Source organism: Hyla sarda, chromosome 1 (assembly GCF_029499605.1).
Source record: "Hyla sarda isolate aHylSar1 chromosome 1, aHylSar1.hap1, whole genome shotgun sequence".
NCBI classification, from domain to species: domain Eukaryota; kingdom Metazoa; phylum Chordata; class Amphibia; order Anura; family Hylidae; genus Hyla; species Hyla sarda.
This window is the reverse complement of record NC_079189.1, coordinates 449623060-449640142: the sequence shown is the minus strand read 5'-3', so window position 1 is coordinate 449640142 and position 17083 is coordinate 449623060. Positions and strand designations below refer to the sequence as shown.

The window sequence follows — 17083 nt, the reverse complement described above, 5'->3', positions numbered from 1 at the left end:
TTTGGAAGACATCAGAGGGCTTTTTCACAAAATTTTCAAAATCAGAATTTTTCATGGACCAGTTCAGGTTTGAAGTGGATTCGAAGGGCCTTCCTATTAGAAATATCCCACAAATGACCCCATTATAAAAACTGCACCCCTTAAAGTATTCAAAATGACATTCAGTAAGTGTGTTAACCCTTTAGGTGTTTCACAGGAATAACAGCAAAATAAAGGAGAAAATTCAAAATCTTAATTTTTTACACTCGCATGTTCTTGTAGACCCAGTTTTTGAATTTTTACAAGAGGTAAAAAGAGAAAAAGCCTCTCAAAATGTGTAACCCAATTTCTCTCGAGTAAGGAAATACCTCATATGTGTATGTCAAGTGTTCGGCAGGCGCAGTAGAGGGCTCAGAAGGGAAGGAGCGACAATGGAATTTTAGAGAGTGAGTTTTTCTGAAATGATTTTTGGGGGGTATGTCACATATAGGAAGCCCCTATGGTGCCAGAACAGCAGAAAAACCCCACATGGCATACCATTTTGGAAACTACACCCCTCAAGGCATGTAACAAGGAGTCCAGTGAGCCTTAACACCCCACAGGTGTTTGATGACTTTTCTTTAAATTCGAATGTGTAAATGAAAAAAAAAAATTTCACTAAAGTGCAGTTTTCCCCCCAAATTTTCAATTTTTATAAAGGGTAATGGGAGAAAATGCCTCCCAAAATTTGTAACCCCATCTCTTCTGAGTATGGAAATACCCCATGTTAGGATGTAAAATGCTCTGTGGGCAAACTACAATGCTCAGAAGAGGAGTCAAATTTAGCTTTTGGAAAGTAAATTTTGCTGAAATGGTTTTTGGGGGGCATGTCGCATTTAGTAAGCTCCTATGGTGCCAGAACAGCAAATAACAAACAAACAAACGGCATACTATCTTGGAAACTAAACCCCTCAAAGAAACAAGGGGTATAGAGAGCCTTAACACCTCACAAGTATTTCACAACTTTTTGTTAAAGTTGAATGTGTAAATGAAAAAAAAAAAACTTTTTCACAAAAATGCTCGTTTTCCCCCAAATTTGTCATTTTTACAAGGGGTAGTAGGAGAAAATTGCCCCCCAAATTTGTAACCCCTTTTCTTCTGCATATGAAAATATCCCATGTGTGGACGTCAAGTGCACTGCGGGCGCACTACAATACTTAGAAGAGGAGTGCCAGTGAGCTTTTGGAAAGGGAATTTGGAATTTGTTTGGAATGGAAGTCAGGGGCCAAGTGTGTTTCCAAAGCTCAATCCCCCCGTGGCGCCAGAACAGTGGACACCCCCCCCCCACACACACATGTGACCCCATTTTGGAAACTACACCCCTCACCGAATGTAATAAGGGGTGCAGTGAGTTTTTTGGAACAGTGGGCTGAGCAAATGAAAAATTACATTTTTCATTCTCACAGACCACTGTTCCAAAAATCTGTCAGACACCTGTGGGACCTAAATGCTCACTATTCTCAGGTGAGTCTGAAATTTTTCTAAAATAATTAAAGCCTGTGCGATTTTACTATGGTGCAGCACTACAAAAGCAAAAGAAACTGAGCAGAAAAGCCTTCTACTACACGCAGCTATTCATACATTCGGCCTGGAGTGCCATCTTCCCTTTCTGTACGGTACTAGCGCTGCCCGGTACTCTCTGCACATGCGCACACGTACGCTCTCATCCCTTCCCAAGATTCCAACAAAAAGCTTCCCGCCCTTTTGGATTCCGCGCGCCGCAGTGCTGGCTGCAGTGACGTCAGCCCCCTCCCACGTGATCGCCCCTCCCTCCCAGTGCGCGCCCTGCTATTTGAATCCAGCTTCCGCCATTTTCTTTCGCTGCCTCACAGACGCTTCTGGAAGGTGAGAGCTCATCTCTGGGAGAATCGCGCGGCCTTGCTCCTCAATCCGCGGCTTATCCCTGCCATCCGTATCGGTACCGATAGCTCTTTACGTGTAGTTGCTGTGTAATGTACTCGGAGTTTATCTGTGTAGCTTTGGGAGGGATCCCCGTCTGGTTAGTGGAACGGGACCCCGGGCGGCGGTGGAGAGGGTCTCCTGACAGGGGGCGGGGAGGACATAATACTTGGCGCGCTTTTCTCTTTACGGTTCTTATGGGTAGTGTGGCCGGCGCTGTGTTTCTCTGCTGGGAGTTGTGTACTTAAGGTTGTCCGGGCTGCTTTGTAGTGTTCCGGTGTGTTGTAGGCCTCGTCCCCCGGGCTGTTCTCGGCTCAGCTCGTGACTATGCTGTATCCGAGCACCGCCCGCTTAATTATGTATATCATCCATCCTTCCTGTATAAACAATAGGGGCGAGTAACGAGCAGACACCGGGCCTGTTTCGGGAAGTGAGTAGGAAGCGCGCGCGGCCGCCATTATCGCTGCCCCGGCCCCACATGTGCGGGGAATGGCGGGAGGAACCCCCCACCTGCGGCAGAGTGTAACCCCGGGGGTTCCCAGTCATTAATCTCTATGGGCCCTATCTCTTGGACTCCTTTGTGTTGGATACGGATGGCCGCCTTTTATATATCGCTTATTTCCGCATTGGGAACGGCTGTACTGCATGTGCTCACCAGGGATGGCCACACTGCAGCTTCTCCCATCACGTGATTCAGTAATGTTACTTAGAATAACAAGTATAGAGGGTGCTGTGGGGGGGATCAGCTCTAGATATGTCCTGGCTGAAGTTAGTCAAACTGTAAGCCAGTGTTTCCCAAGCAGGGTGCCTCTAGCTGCTGTAAAACTATCTCCCAGCATGCCCGGACAGCCGAAGGCTGTCCGGGTGTGCTGGGAGTTGTAGTTTTACAATAGCTGGAGATGCCCTGCTTGGAAAATACTGCTGTAAGCAAATATCTGAGGTGGGATGTGATCTTCTATTGTTAACTAACCAGTGTGCCCTGTTATGACACTACAACTCCCAGCATGACTGGACAGCCTTTGTCTGGGGCCATGCTTGGTGTTGTAACTGCTGGAGATGTTTGGGGAAACACTGGAATACAGTTTCCAGCCTCGTGTATTGTGCTTTTAAGGTATAATGTAACATGTTATGGTTAGAAGGGAAAACTCCCTCAGGATGCGGCGTATCCCTGAGCATAAAGCATCCCCTTTCACAGTCCACATGGCAGTGGGTGTACATGAGGGGTGGCTCCCTCCGAATGAGGCCTAAACGGTCTGCTCTGGGGATGAGTGGCCTATTATACGACTCTCAATGCTGCTCCTCATGTTGCTGACACCATCAAAATCTGAACATCACTTTTTTTTTTCTCCTCCAAAGCAGATATAAGCCATGGCAGCCCAAGTAGAGCCTCAAGTTCAGTTTAAGGTAAAAGTAACACTTGGCATGTGTTATTACCTCTATTAACCTGCCCCTCCCTGTATTAACCATCTATTCTGTTTTGTAGCTTGTCCTTGTTGGGGATGGTGGTACTGGCAAGACTACTTTTGTAAAACGTCACTTGACTGGTGAATTTGAGAAGAAATATGTAGGTAAGTAGTGTTTTATTTTTCTGTTTTCTATCTGGAGAAGTCAGGCAATGGTGGGTCAGTAATGTGACAGATGCCACACTTTGGGGGAATTTCTGTGCTCCTTGTATAATTGGCACGTAGGAGGTTCGGTAGCCTGGTGGTATTATACAAATGGCAAGGACTAGCACTCGTAACAGTACTTTACTTATGTTTAAAAGTTAGTCATTGGGAAGCAATTGGCTCTTACTATTGAGTACTAGATGTTGCATATCACAGGATGTTAAATGACTTGACCCTTTTTGCAATCTGTGCCAGACTGGCCGTAATTTTCCTACCATGAAAATGTCTGAATAGGTGGACGTAGTCATTAATGCTTGACACCAGAAAACAAGCATAAGCATCAATTTTTGCTAATGTTTTATTCTGAAGACTTAGACTTGGTGTTATAGGAAGTGTTTGTCTGAAAGGTATAGTAGTCTTTCAAGCTTGATAAACTCTACAGACCGTGTGGTTATGGGATGCCTAGAAACTGAATGACTTGCAGCAGAATTGCAGTTGTATTACTAAGCAAAGGCTTCTAGAATTCCTTAATTGTAAAATATAGCTGGAGGTCACTTTGACTGCTCAAAGGGGTTATATGGCTATATTTTCAAAAAAATCCTGCCCAGCTGTGTTAAATCTAACTTTCCTCCGGTATTGCTTCCCCATCCTTTGGGTTGTAAAGGGAGCCTACCATGCCAGAATAGTCCATTTGGTAGCTAAAATGTTAAAGCAGGTTTGCTTGAGCAGTCTTGTGGGGGAAAGTGGCAAGGTAACTTGTCATTTGAATCTCTGATTCTGAATTAAGTCAGATGGGGTGGTCATACTTGGTAACTGATACAGGGGTGATCCAGGATTAGGGTGCCTTCACACCATGTTTTTGCAATACAGTTCCCGTATCAGGTGTTTGATGAACAGATTCCTCAAAACCGTACTAAAATGTCAAAACATGTACAAATTTTAACCCATATATGGTTTGAAAAATGTCTGGCTGCATCCATTAAGAAAAACGTTTATGGATTAACTTTTCACTCCATTAGGCTGGGTTCACACCACGTTTTCTTAAATACGGTTTGCTGGAGGGTGCAGGGCTTAATCGCGGTGCCCGCACTCAGCCGTATTCGGGAACCGTATTTAATGCAAGTCTGAGCCGACCAGAGTGAACCGTAGCCTCAGGCCGGCTTCGTTTTCGGCCGTATGCGGTTTCCTGACCGCAGGCAAAAAACGTGGTGAACCACGTTTTTGCCTGCGGTCAGGAAACCGCATACGGACGAAAACTAAGCCGACCGGAGGCTGCGGTTAACTCCGGTCGGCTCATAGACTTGCATGAAATACGGTTACCGAATACGGCTGAGTGCTGGCGCCGCGATTAAGCCCCGTCCCCTCCTCCGAACCGTATTTAAGAAAACGTGGTGTGAAGCCAGCCTTAGGAGGTTTCATTTGTTTAACCCCTTAAGGACTAAAGGCGTACCTGTACATCCTGAGTCCGCTCCCGTTCTGTAACGCGGGGCCACGAACGGCTGTGACCCGTGGCTAATAGCGTGCGGCACTGATAACGGTGCCGCGCACTATTAACCCTTTAGACGTAGCATTCAAAGTTGAACGCCGTATCTAAAGTGGGTGTAAATTGTTGCCGGTTAGCTCGGTAGGCTGTTCTGGATCGCTGCAGCAAAATCGTGGCCTCCCGAACAGCTATAAGACACGAGGAGGGTCTCTTACCTTGCCTGGTGTCCGATCACCAAATGACTGCTCAGTGCCTGCGATCCAGGCATGAGCAGTCAAGCGGCAGAATCATTGATCAATGGTTTCCTATGAGAAACCATTGAACAATGTAAGAGATCAGGGCATGCAGTTCTATAGCCACTAGAGGGGGCTAGAACACAAAGTACAGAGCACTCACACTGCGACTCTTTCAAAGGGGCTGGGTGATGGTTTCAGTCCCGGTCTTCCATAGCGGGGAGGCTGTAGGTGTATCGAGGGGAGCCTCAGACGCCGGCCACGGACCGCATCCCGCCCACTGGTGCTTCGTCAGGCTGTGTATATAAAAATATATATAGTTAAACCACTGTCAATGGCATGCGCGCAAAAAAAAAAATTCCGAAGTCCAAAATAGCATATTTTTGGTCACTTATTATCATGAAAAAAATGAATAAAGAGCTATCAAAGTCAGATCAATACAAAAATGGTACTGCTATAAACTTCAGATCACAGTGCAAAAATGAGCCATCATACCACCATGTATGCGGTAAAATAGTTATAGGGGTCAGAAGATGACAATTTTAAACATACATTTTCCTGCATGTAGTTATGATTTTTTTTGTTTTTTCCAGAAGTACAACAAAATCAAACTTATAAGTAGGGTAACATTGTAATCATGGACCTAAAGAATAAAGATAAGGTGTCATTTTTACTGAAAAATGTACTGTGTAGAAACATTACAAAATGGCGTTTTTCTTGAATTTTGTCGCACAATTAGTTTTTGTTCCCGTTTCGCTGTAGATTTTTGGGTAAAATGACTGTCATTACAAAGAATTGGTGGCGCAAAAAATAAGCCATATGGATTTTTAGGTGCAAAATTGAAAGGGTTATGATTATTTTTTTTTAAACATAAGGAGGAAAAAAACGAAAGTGCAAAAATGGAAACTAATGCTAACACAAAAGAGGAAGGGTCCGGCACAGCCCTATATACCTGACGGTATAGTCCTTTAAAATGCACAATGAAAAAAGGCACTAGGTGTTCGTTCACCTGCAGGAGGTGCTCTACGCTAAAGATATATACAAAATCAAATACCACAGAGCGAAAAGGTAGCGGAGCGACTCGCCCGGTCATGAAGAGGTTGATTCAATGATCATCGCGGTCAGGCGATGTTACGGGGGGAAATCGGGCGTCAAGCCACAGCCGTATCGCACCTCTTGGTGCTCCGTCAAGCTGTGGCCCAACGCCTGATTTCCCCCCCCCCGTAACATCCTCCACCTCCCGCTGCATCTTCGCCTGACCACGATGATCATTGTCTGAATCAACCTCTTCATGATCGGGTGAGTCACTCCGCCACCTTTTCGCTCGGTGGCAAAAATGGAAACGTTGAGTCCTTAAGGGGTTAAAATTCTGAGAAACAGTGCAAAGTTGAAAACCAGATGGAACCATATGCACATACGATTCCCATTGACTTCCATGTTTAAAAAAGGTATATGGTTTCACTACAGTTTTATATATTTTTTTCACCCGGACCAAAAAACTTTGTAGGCTATGGTTTTGGGTACAGGAAAAATCTGACAAAACTGTACAAAACACAACGGATGCATTGTTTGCATTGACTCTCCATTGAAAACTGTGTGCCAACAGGTTTTCAATCTGAAAACTTATATGGGAACTGTATTGCAAAAAACATGGTGTGAATGCAGCCTTAGAAAGGCATAACTGACTTTCTTACTGAAACTGCCACTCTTGTCCTCAGTTTGATATTGCAGCTCAGCCAAGGTTGGCACTGTCTTTGGAAAATCCTTGATACTGTCTTTAACCCCTTAAGGACGCAGGACGTACTCAAACGTCCCCTTTTCCGAGTCCTTAAGGACTCAGGACGTTTGAGTACGTCCTGTCAAATCCCGGCCCCCCGCCGCTAGCCGGAGGGGAGCCGGTGCCCGATGCCTGCTGAAATCGTTCAGCAGGCATCGGGGCATATCGCCCAGGGGGGTCATTATGCCCCCCCATGTCGGCGATGGCCGCAGATCGCTGGACAATTCAGTCCAGCGATCTGCGGCAGATTCCGGGTCAATCGGGTCTCCGGTGACCCGGAATTACAGGCTGTTCGGGGCCATCTCCGACGGCCCCGAACAGCCAGAGCCTGCAGGGGTGAGGTGGCACTGGTGCCACCTCACGATCGCCCTGATTCGTCGGCCGGATTACCGGCCGACCAATCAGGGCGCCTGCTGCGGGTGTCACTCCCGCAACCTGCTCCGCCCCTCTTCCGGAGGACGTGAGCGGGTGCGGGACGTGCACCCCGGGTGCTGGGGACCCCGATCCCCGGCGTCAATGTTGGGATCGGGGCCCCAGGAGCGACGGCCGCGGCGCAGACGACGAGGGACTGACCTGTGCGGCGAGGATCGTTGGAGGTGAGTGACAGCCTCCTGCTGTTGCTTAGCAACAGCTCCCAGCATGCAAAAAGGGCATGCTGGGAGCTGTAGTTATGCCACAACAGGAGGCAGACCACCACAACTCCCAGCATGCCCTTATGGGCATGCTGGGACTTGTAGTTTTGCAACAGCTGGAGGCACATTTTTTCTATGGAAAAGTGTACCTTCAGCTGTTGTGTAACTACAACTCCCAGCTTGCACCAACAGCTAGTGCATGTTGGGAGTTGTAGTAGTGCATCTGCTGGTTGCATAACTACAACTCCCAGCATGCCCGTTGGCTGTCGGTGACTGCTGGGAGTTGTAGTTTTGCAACAGCTGAAGGCACACTGAGTTATGTAGCAAACCAGTGTGTCTCCAGCTGTTGCATAACTACAGTCCCCAGCATCCCCAGCCAAAGTAGTATGCCTCCAGCTGTTGCATAACTACAAGACCCAGCATGCCCTTCCGCTGTCCGTACATGCTGGGGGTTGTAGCTTTTGCAACAGCTGAAGGCACACTGGTTGCAAAACACTGAGTTTGTTACCAAACTCTGTGTTTCACAACCAGTGTGCCTCCAGCTGTTGCAAAACTACAACTCCCAGCATGCACTGATAGACTGTATATGCTGGGAGTTGTAGTTTTGCAACAGCTGGATGTTCTCCCCCCCCCCCCCCCCCAATGTGAACGTACAGGGTACACTCACATGGGCGGAGGATTACAGTAAGTATCCAGCTGCAAGTTTGAGGTGCGGCAAAATTTCTGCCGCAGCTCAAACTGCCAGCGAGAAACTACTGTGAACCCCCGCCCGTGCGACTGTACCCTAAAAACACTACACTACACTAACACACAATAAAAAGTAAAAAACACTACGTATACACATACCCCTATACAACCCCCCTCCCCAATAAAAATGAAAAACGTCTGGTACGCCACTGTTTCCAAAACGGAGCCTCCAGCGGTTGCAAAACTACTCCCAGTATTGCCAGATAGCCACTGACTGTCCAGGCATGCTGGGAGTTTTACAACAGCTGGAGGCACCCTGTTTGGGAATCACTGGCGTAGAATACCCCTATATCCTCCCCTATGCAAGTCCCTAATTTAGGCCTCAAATGCGCATGGCGCTCTCACTTTGGAGCCCTGTCGTATTTCAAGGCAACAGTTTAGGGTCACATATGGGGTATCACCGTACTCGGGAGAAATTGGGCTTCAAATTTTGGGGGGTATTTTCAGCTTTTACCCTTTTTAAAAATAAAATTTTTGGGAAAAGAGGCATTTTAGGTAAAAAAAAAAATTTTTTTTTTACATATGCAAAAGTCGTGAAACACCTGTGGGGTATTAAGGTTCACTTTACCCCTTGTTACGTTCCCTAAGGGGTCTCGTTTCCAAAATGGTATGCCATGTGGGGTTTTTTGCTGTCCTGGCACCATAGGGGCTTCCTAAATGCGGCATGCCCCCAGAGCAAAATTTCCTTCAAAAAAGCCAAATGTGACTCCTTCTCTTCTGAGACCTGTAGTGCGCCAGCAGAGCACTTTTCACCCCCCATATGGGGTGTTTTCTGAATCGGGAGAAATTGGGCTTCAAATTTTGGGCGGTATTTTCTGCTTTAACCCTTTGTAAAAATGTAAATTTTTGGGGAAACCAAGCATTTTAGGGAATTTTTTTTTTTTTTTTTTTACGTATGCAAAAGTTGTGAATCACCTGTGGGGTATTAAGGTTTACTTTACCCCTTGTTATGTTCCCCGAGGGGTCTAGTTTCCAAAATGGTATGCCATGTGTTTTTTGTTGCTGTTCTGGCACCATAGGGGCTTCCTAAATGTGACATGCCCCCCAAAAACCATTTGTCGCTCCTTCCCTTCTGAGCCCTCTACTGCGCCCGCCGAACAATTAACATAGACATATGAGGTATGTGCTTACTCGAGAGAAATTGGGTTTCAAATACAAGTAAAAATTTTCTCCTTTTTACCCCTTGCAAAAATTCAAAAATTGGGTCTACAAGAACATGCGAGTGTAAAAAATGAAGATTGTGAATTTTCTCCTTCACTTTGCTGCTATTCCTGTGAAACACCTAAAGGGTTAAAACGCTGACTGAATGTCATTTTGAATACTTTGGGGGGTGCAGTTTTTATAATGGGGTCATTTATGGGGTATTTCTAATATGAAGGGCCTTCAAATCCACTTCAAACCTGAACTGGTCCCTGAAAAAAAGCGAGTTTCAAAATTTTGTGAAAAATTGGAAAATTGCTGCGGAACTTTGAAGCCCTCTGGTGTCTTCCAAAAGTAAAAACTCATCAATTTTATGATGCAAATATAAAGTAGACATATTGTATATGTGAATAAAAAAAAAATTATTTTGAATATCCATTTTCCTTACAAGCAGAGAGCTTCAAAGTTAGAAAAATCAAAATTTCAAATTTTTCATCAAATTTTGGGATTTTTCACCAAGAAAGGATGCAAGTTACCACAAAATTTTACCACTAAGTTAAAGTAGAATATGTCACGAAAAAACAATCTCGGAATCAGATTGATAACTAAAAGCATTCCAGAGTTATTAATGTTTAAAGTGACAGTGGTCAGAATTGCAAAAAATGGCTGAGTCCTTAAGGTGAAAAAGGGCTCAGTCCTTAAGGGGTTAAAGGGGTACTCCAGCGCTGAGACATCTTATCCCCTATCCAAAGGATAGGGGTTAAGATGCCTGATTGCAGGGGTCCCGCTGCTGGGGACCCGTGATCTTGCACGCTTTACCCCATTACGATCAGTTCACGGGGCTGGAGCATTGTGGCGTCACGGCTCTGCCCCCTCAATGCAAGCCTATAGGAGGGTGCAGGACGGCTCCCATAGGCTTGCATTGCTGGGGCGTGACTAGAGATGAGCGAACTTACAGTAAATTCGATTCGTCACGAACTGCTCGGCAGTTGATGACTTTTCCTGCATAAATTCAGCTTTCCGGTGGGCTGGAAAAGGTAGATACAGTCCTAGGAGACTCTTTCCTAGGAATGTATCCACCTTTTCCAGCCCACCGGAGCACCTGAAGGCGGAACTAATTTACGTTTTCATAAACTGCCGAGCCAAGTTCGTTCCAAGTTCCTCTGGATAGGGGATAAGATGTCTTAGTGTCGGAGTACCCCTTTAACTTTTTAGTACAGGTATTTTTCAGTGACTTGTTAGGACCCTGCATATATACTTGGCCCAGAATATGCAGTTGTTTACATATCAAGTTCTGGTTCTCCTCCTGCAACACAACTATCTGCTTAGCTCCTCCTGATCTGTAACATGATGCCCATAGACTGGACTGCATTTTTAGTAGCAGGTTCCCTTTTAATACCTATTCTGTAGTTCACTAGTTATCAAACTGGCACCACAATTGTTGAGAGGCACAAAAGACTAAAAGGGTGCTCCGGTGGAAAGCATTCTTAACAGGTGCCAGAAAGTTCAACATGTGTAAATTCTGTTTAAACATCTTAAGCCTTCCAGTACTTATGAGCTGTATGCTCCAGAGGAAGTTGTGGAGTTCTTACCAGGCTGACCACAGTGCACTCGGGACAGTTCCTGTCATGGACAGAGGTGGCAACAAAGTAGTAGCAAATCCCCATAGAAAACCTCTCCTGTTCCTGACACGGACAGAGGTCAGCAGAGCATTGTGATCAGACAGGAAAGTACTACAATGTCCTCTGTAGTATACAGCAGCTAAGTACTGGACGGCTTAAAGAACTCCAGAATATAAAAATTGTCCCCCCATACCGCTGCATCGGTCTCCGCCGCGATCCTCTCCCTGGTTGCCGGTGGTCAGCGAGTTATACTTCGCTGAGCCGGTCACCGTCCGCAGTGAAGTCCCGACTCTGCCACCGATAGGCTGAGCGGCAGTGACGTTTTCGGCCCATTACCGGCCGAGTCGGGACTTCACGGCGGCTGGTGATTGGCTGAGCGCAGTATGACTCGCTGACCACCGGCAACCAGGAAGAGGATCGCGGCAGAGACCGGAGCCGGTTACCGGAGGCCCCAGGGTAGCGAAGGTATGTACATCTTTATTTATATTTTTTTACTGCAGGCTGTATGGGGGACAATTTTTATATTCTCCTTTTAAGATTCTTAAATGAAAGTGTGTGTGTGTGTGTGTGTGTGGGGGGGTTCTTTCAATACAACTGGTGCTAGAAAGTATGTAAGGTTTCACCAGAGTGCCCCTTTTAAGCTGCACAGTACTTTCCCTGGATGCCACAAGCTTTGTTTAGCAACATTTTATCACTGTGCAGTCCTGCTGGGGAAAAGAATGTTGTGTCTAATGTTGGAGATTCCTCTTAATGTGTAAAAACCTAATTAGTCACAAACATATGATAGACATGCAGCCCACTTTTGTTTCAGGCATGTTTGAAATTTAATCTCTAACTACCTTTAATTTTATATTTTTTTTTCTTCTCTCTAGCCACACTTGGTGTTGAAGTCCACCCACTGGTATTCCATACTAACAGAGGTCCTATTAAATTCAATGTATGGGATACTGCCGGTCAGGAGAAGTTTGGTGGTCTTCGTGATGGTTACTACATTCAGGGTATGGTTTTAAACACCTATTATAACACCTTGATCTTCATAATGCTTTCTGCGATTTATTTAATTTTTTTACACCCCCCCCCCCCCCCCCATTCAAAATTGTCATTATTCAACACCATGGAAAAATGCATGTGGAGAGCTATTAGCAGTAAGAGGAAAGGGCTCGTGTCACTTTCCAGAGCACTGGCGAGACCTAACTTGGCATATTGTGCAATATACTGTAGACCCTAGGGAAGATTTATCAAAACTTGTGCATAGTAAAAATAAAGCGCTGGTTGCTATAGGCAACTAGACAAATTTGCCTCTGCACAGGTTATAATTGCCCTGTCTATGAAAGGTTATAGGTACTCTAGATTTCAGAGGACTACTAAATAGACTGCTGGAATAAACTTACCATTAAAGGACCCTAAAGTGTAGCTTTGAAAAAGAGAAGTTAGAAACTCATATGTAAAGGGAATCATCACAGTAAATGAAGTGTGGTTAAAAAATACTACCACAAGATAAGTTTTAAACCTGTCCCTTTTAAGGCTGGGTTCACACTATGATTTAACTATACAAGAACCGGATACTGTGAGGGAGTGTGAAACCCAGCCCGACTCGGCCCGTATCTAATTCATTTCAATGAGCCGACCGGAGTCAGTGGCTCCGGTCAGCTCATTTTTGCCCAATATCCGGTTTTCTGACCGGACCTAAAACCGTGGTATGCCACCGTTTGACTCCAGTTGGCTAATTGAAATTAGATACGGGCCGAGTCCGGCTGGGATACGGAACTGCCCGGTTTTCGCTCTATTCTCCCCCAACCCCCCCCCCCCCCAGCCGTATCCGGATCCCATATAGTTAAATCGTAGTGTGAACCCAGCCTAATAGTGTGTTCAGGAAACATTGGATCTTGTCTGCCAGCACTTTCTTTCTATAATTTTGAAAGGTGGTGTGAAAAACAAATGCTATTGCCAAAAACACTTAGTAGTGGGAATAAAACAACCTACCTAAGAGTCTTCAAATCCTTCTATATTGTCATTAGAGATGAGCGAACTTACAGTAAATCTGATTCATCACGAACTTCTCGGCTTGGCAGTTGATGACTTATCCTGCATAAATTAGTTCAGCTTTCAGGTGCTCTGGTGGGCTCGAAAAGGTGGCTACAGTCCTAGGAGTCTCCTAGGACTGTATCCACCTTTTCCAGCCCACAGGAGCACCGGAAAGCTGAACTAATTTATGCAGTATAAGTCATCAACTGCCGAGAAGTTCGTGATGCATCGAATTTACTGTAAGTTCGCTCATCTCTAATTGTCATGATTTTCTTCATACTTGTGTGCTTAATTATGACTACACTTGGATGCAGTATTGTGGCATTACCTGGCTATTACACTAACAATCTTTTTGTTACAGCTCAATGTGCCATTATAATGTTTGATGTTACATCAAGAGTCACATACAAGAATGTACCCAACTGGCATAGAGATCTTGTTCGAGTATGTGAAAATATCCCCATAGTCTTGTGTGGAAACAAGGTGGACATTAAGGACAGAAAAGTTAAAGCAAAGTCTATTGTATTCCATAGGAAGAAAAATCTTCAGGTTTGTATTAATTCCCTGCCCCTTTCTTAAGAGTGCAGCATTTTCATTGGGAAAATGCTGCCCTCCATGTGTCTTGACTGGTGTAAATAGATTTTGTTAGTATTCTGTGCACTTTGAAATGCAGCCCCATACAAACCCTACAAAAATAGGCATTTAAAATTTATTTTAAAAAAAAGTTGCCCGGTTTTTCCTTCCTAATCCTTGTTGGGAAGGAAAATAAACATAGGAGGAAACTTTTGACTTCATATCCCATCTTCGTATATTGTTGGCATATCCCGACCTCCTATCCCGGTCCGTAATATGTGACCAGTTATTGAAATATCTCCAGCCGTATTGAAGTTATGTGGGAACATACATTTCCTCTTGATTTGCATGGGACTTTAAACCAAAACCCCTACCCTCACAAATGGGGGTAGTTAAGGGTTATATTAACTATACTATATGTTAAGTGGATATATAAGTAACATGTGTCAAAGTATTATCGAAATATCTCCAGCCGTTTGGAAGTTATGCAGTAACATATATTTCCCATAGACTTGTATGGGACTTTAAACATAAACCCCGCCCCTGGCAAATGGGGGTGAGTAAGGGTTAAATCACCTATCCTATGTTTGTAGACATATAAGTAACATGTGTGCCAAGTTTCATGTTAATATCTTTAGCCGTTTGCACATACACGCACATACACGCACATACACGCACATACACGCACATACACGCACATACACGCACATACACACACGTTGAGTTTTATATATAGTTTTTATGCAGATATGAAGCTTTCATAGCATTTCTGCCTTTAAATCCACTTTTTTCTATCTTACACTGAATACAATTAAAACCTTCCTTTGTTTTATAGAAGTTTTTTTTTTCAATGTGTTTACTAGTAATTCAAGAAGTTTAATATTAATGGAAGGAGCATCTGACACAAATTTTCTCTCTCCTTTAGTACTATGATATCTCTGCAAAGAGCAACTACAACTTCGAAAAGCCATTCCTTTGGCTTGCCAGAAAACTGATAGGTGATCCTAACCTTGAATTTGTTGCTATGCCTGCTCTTGCACCACCAGAAGTGGTTATGGATCCTGCACTTGCAGCACAATATGAAAGTGATCTACTGGTAAGAAACATTGAGTGATCAGTTTACTACTGATCCTGTAAATAAATAAAAGGGAGGGTAGAGGAGCATACCTGATGTCTGACAAAGAACCGTTTAATGCTAACAGGGTGCAGGGTTCTGTACAGAGCTCACTGTATTTTCCTAACTCACTCCTCCCAGCTATGGTAATACAACATCCAATTAAGTCCACTAGTGTTATCAGTTATGAAGTAAGGGGCTGGAAAAACTAGTAGAGCTCCATTTTATGGAACCTGTTACAATGTTTACAGCAGGAGCCAGGTTAACTTTCTTTTCCCTGCTTGACTTCTTGTATGAGAACTTTCCTCCCTGATGTATTTGTTGGGTTATCAAGTTTCCCTTTTTAGATCTGAGATGAAGAATTTCAGTATGCAAATTTCACTGCTTAGGAAATTAAAAATGTGTTTCTCACCCTTAGGTTGCCCAGACCACAGCACTGCCAGATGAAGATGATGATCTGTGAGGTGAATGAAGTGGGAGCCCAGAGTCAGAAGTCTAGTTTTATAGGCAACTGTCCTGTGATGTCAGTGGTGCAGCGTGTTTGCCACTTTATTATTTCTGCTTAATCTTTCTGGGATGCTGAAGGAGATGAATGGGCTTCGGAATGAGTGTGGCAGTAAACAAACTAAATAAACCCTTCATATTTTGGACCTGCATACTTAGCTGTTTGGGACTGCAAATATTCCCTAAGATCTCCAATAAGTTAAGACTGCTACAGTCACATCACAATATTCAGTGGTAAATCCTGTTTGTTACGGCATTCCCATACCTTTTTCGTTTAGATCATAATAAAGTTGTCTTTCAAATACCCTAGTTCCTTGACATCAATGACAATTGCTCTTGCTTTTTAATTGTTTACAGTAGTTTCTCAGCCTAATGTGACTAAGATTTTCTGTATGTTGTAAAACACTTGGCTTTAACTCTCGGTAAAAAATTAGTCACATTTTTAGAACTTGTTTCAAGACTTTATTTTGCGTCACAGGGTACACCATGCCATATTCTTAATGCTTGTCAGTTATGTTTACTGGGTCAGATTAATGAACTGCATTTTGCAGCAGTGAATGCTAGGAAACTGAACAGTGTTGCTAAAAGCCATGAAACAGTTGTGGCAAAATCCCAAAAACAAAGGAAAATGACCTTGCAATCTAGACATGTGGCACAAATCTGAGACTGTTAAACTACTGTAGCTGATGCGAAGGATGAAATTCAATCTACCTTTTACATTCCCATAATGGACTAAAGTCATTTGTTAGAATAGGTATACAGAAATGTAATATTTAAGAGGGGCTTTCTATTTTAATGTAATGTTGCCAGGAGTTTACTTCCTACTCTACAGCTTGCTTCTGTTCCGACCTTTTGTATCACTTCTGGCAGGGGAAACACAGTTGAGGGGTGATTTTTGACTTTGCTGGGCCGAAATTGTTAGTGGTACTCAGAAGAGAAAATGTTTTCAAATCCACTGGTGCCCATAGTGTATATATACAGATTTGTAAATGTATCCTTCCAGTACTTATTTGCTGTATGCTCCAAAGGAATGTAGTTCCAGTCTGACCTAGTGTTCTCTGCTGCCACCTGTCTGTTAAGAACTGGACAGAGCATAAACAAATGGCACCTCTCCTGCTGCAAACCGTTCCTGATAGACAGGGGTGTCAGCAGAGAGCACTCTGGTCAGACTTGAAATGACAACACAACTCTCTCTGTAGCTTACAGCAGCTATGTACTAGAAGGATTAACATATTTTAATAGTAGTAGTTTACAAATCTAACTTTTTGGCACCAGTTTATTTTGTGAATTTTTTAAAAACCTTAATCCTTCAGTATTAGCTTCTATTTGCTCCACAGGAAGTTCTTTTTGGATTTCCTTTTGTCTAGCCACAGGGCTCTCTGCTGACACCTCTGTATCAGGAACTGTCCAGAGCAGGATAGGTTTGCTATGGGCTTAAAGGGGTGCACACCACTAATAGTACAAGCTATACATTTTATTATATTTATACAAACACAGTAGCCTCTCAAGATAAAAACATTTAAAAATGAGGGGCCACCACCTCTCAGCCACAACTCCAGAGCCTTGAACGCTCCCCAAGGGACACCTGATCTCCATATATAATTATAAAGCTCATGCAATAGCCAAACCCCCCACACAGTAAACTAGTCAAATATAAACAGCAGCTGTAGCATAAAGTGGGCAATCAAAGCCATGTTGAATAAGTAAGA

At 44.1% G+C, this 17083-nt stretch overlaps 1 protein-coding gene across 2 annotated transcripts; it reads left to right on the top strand.

Moving 5' to 3' along the window:
* The first annotated feature begins 1756 nt into the window (after positions 1-1756).
* RAN (RAN, member RAS oncogene family) lies at positions 1757-15683 on the top strand. Of its 2 annotated transcripts, none has more exons than XM_056533260.1 (7): positions 1757-1863; positions 3277-3321; positions 3401-3485; positions 12031-12156; positions 13545-13732; positions 14682-14852; positions 15289-15683. In XM_056533260.1, the coding sequence occupies exons 2-7, from the start codon at positions 3286-3288 to the stop codon at positions 15331-15333; spliced, it is 651 nt and encodes a 216-aa protein (XP_056389235.1). In that variant the 5' UTR covers positions 1757-1863; positions 3277-3285; the 3' UTR covers positions 15334-15683. The 2 variants fall into 2 exon arrangements, with proteins under 2 accessions (XP_056389235.1, XP_056389245.1); XM_056533270.1 differs by having other exon boundaries at positions 1761-1863; positions 3274-3321.
* The last annotated feature ends 1400 nt before the right edge of the window (positions 15684-17083 follow it).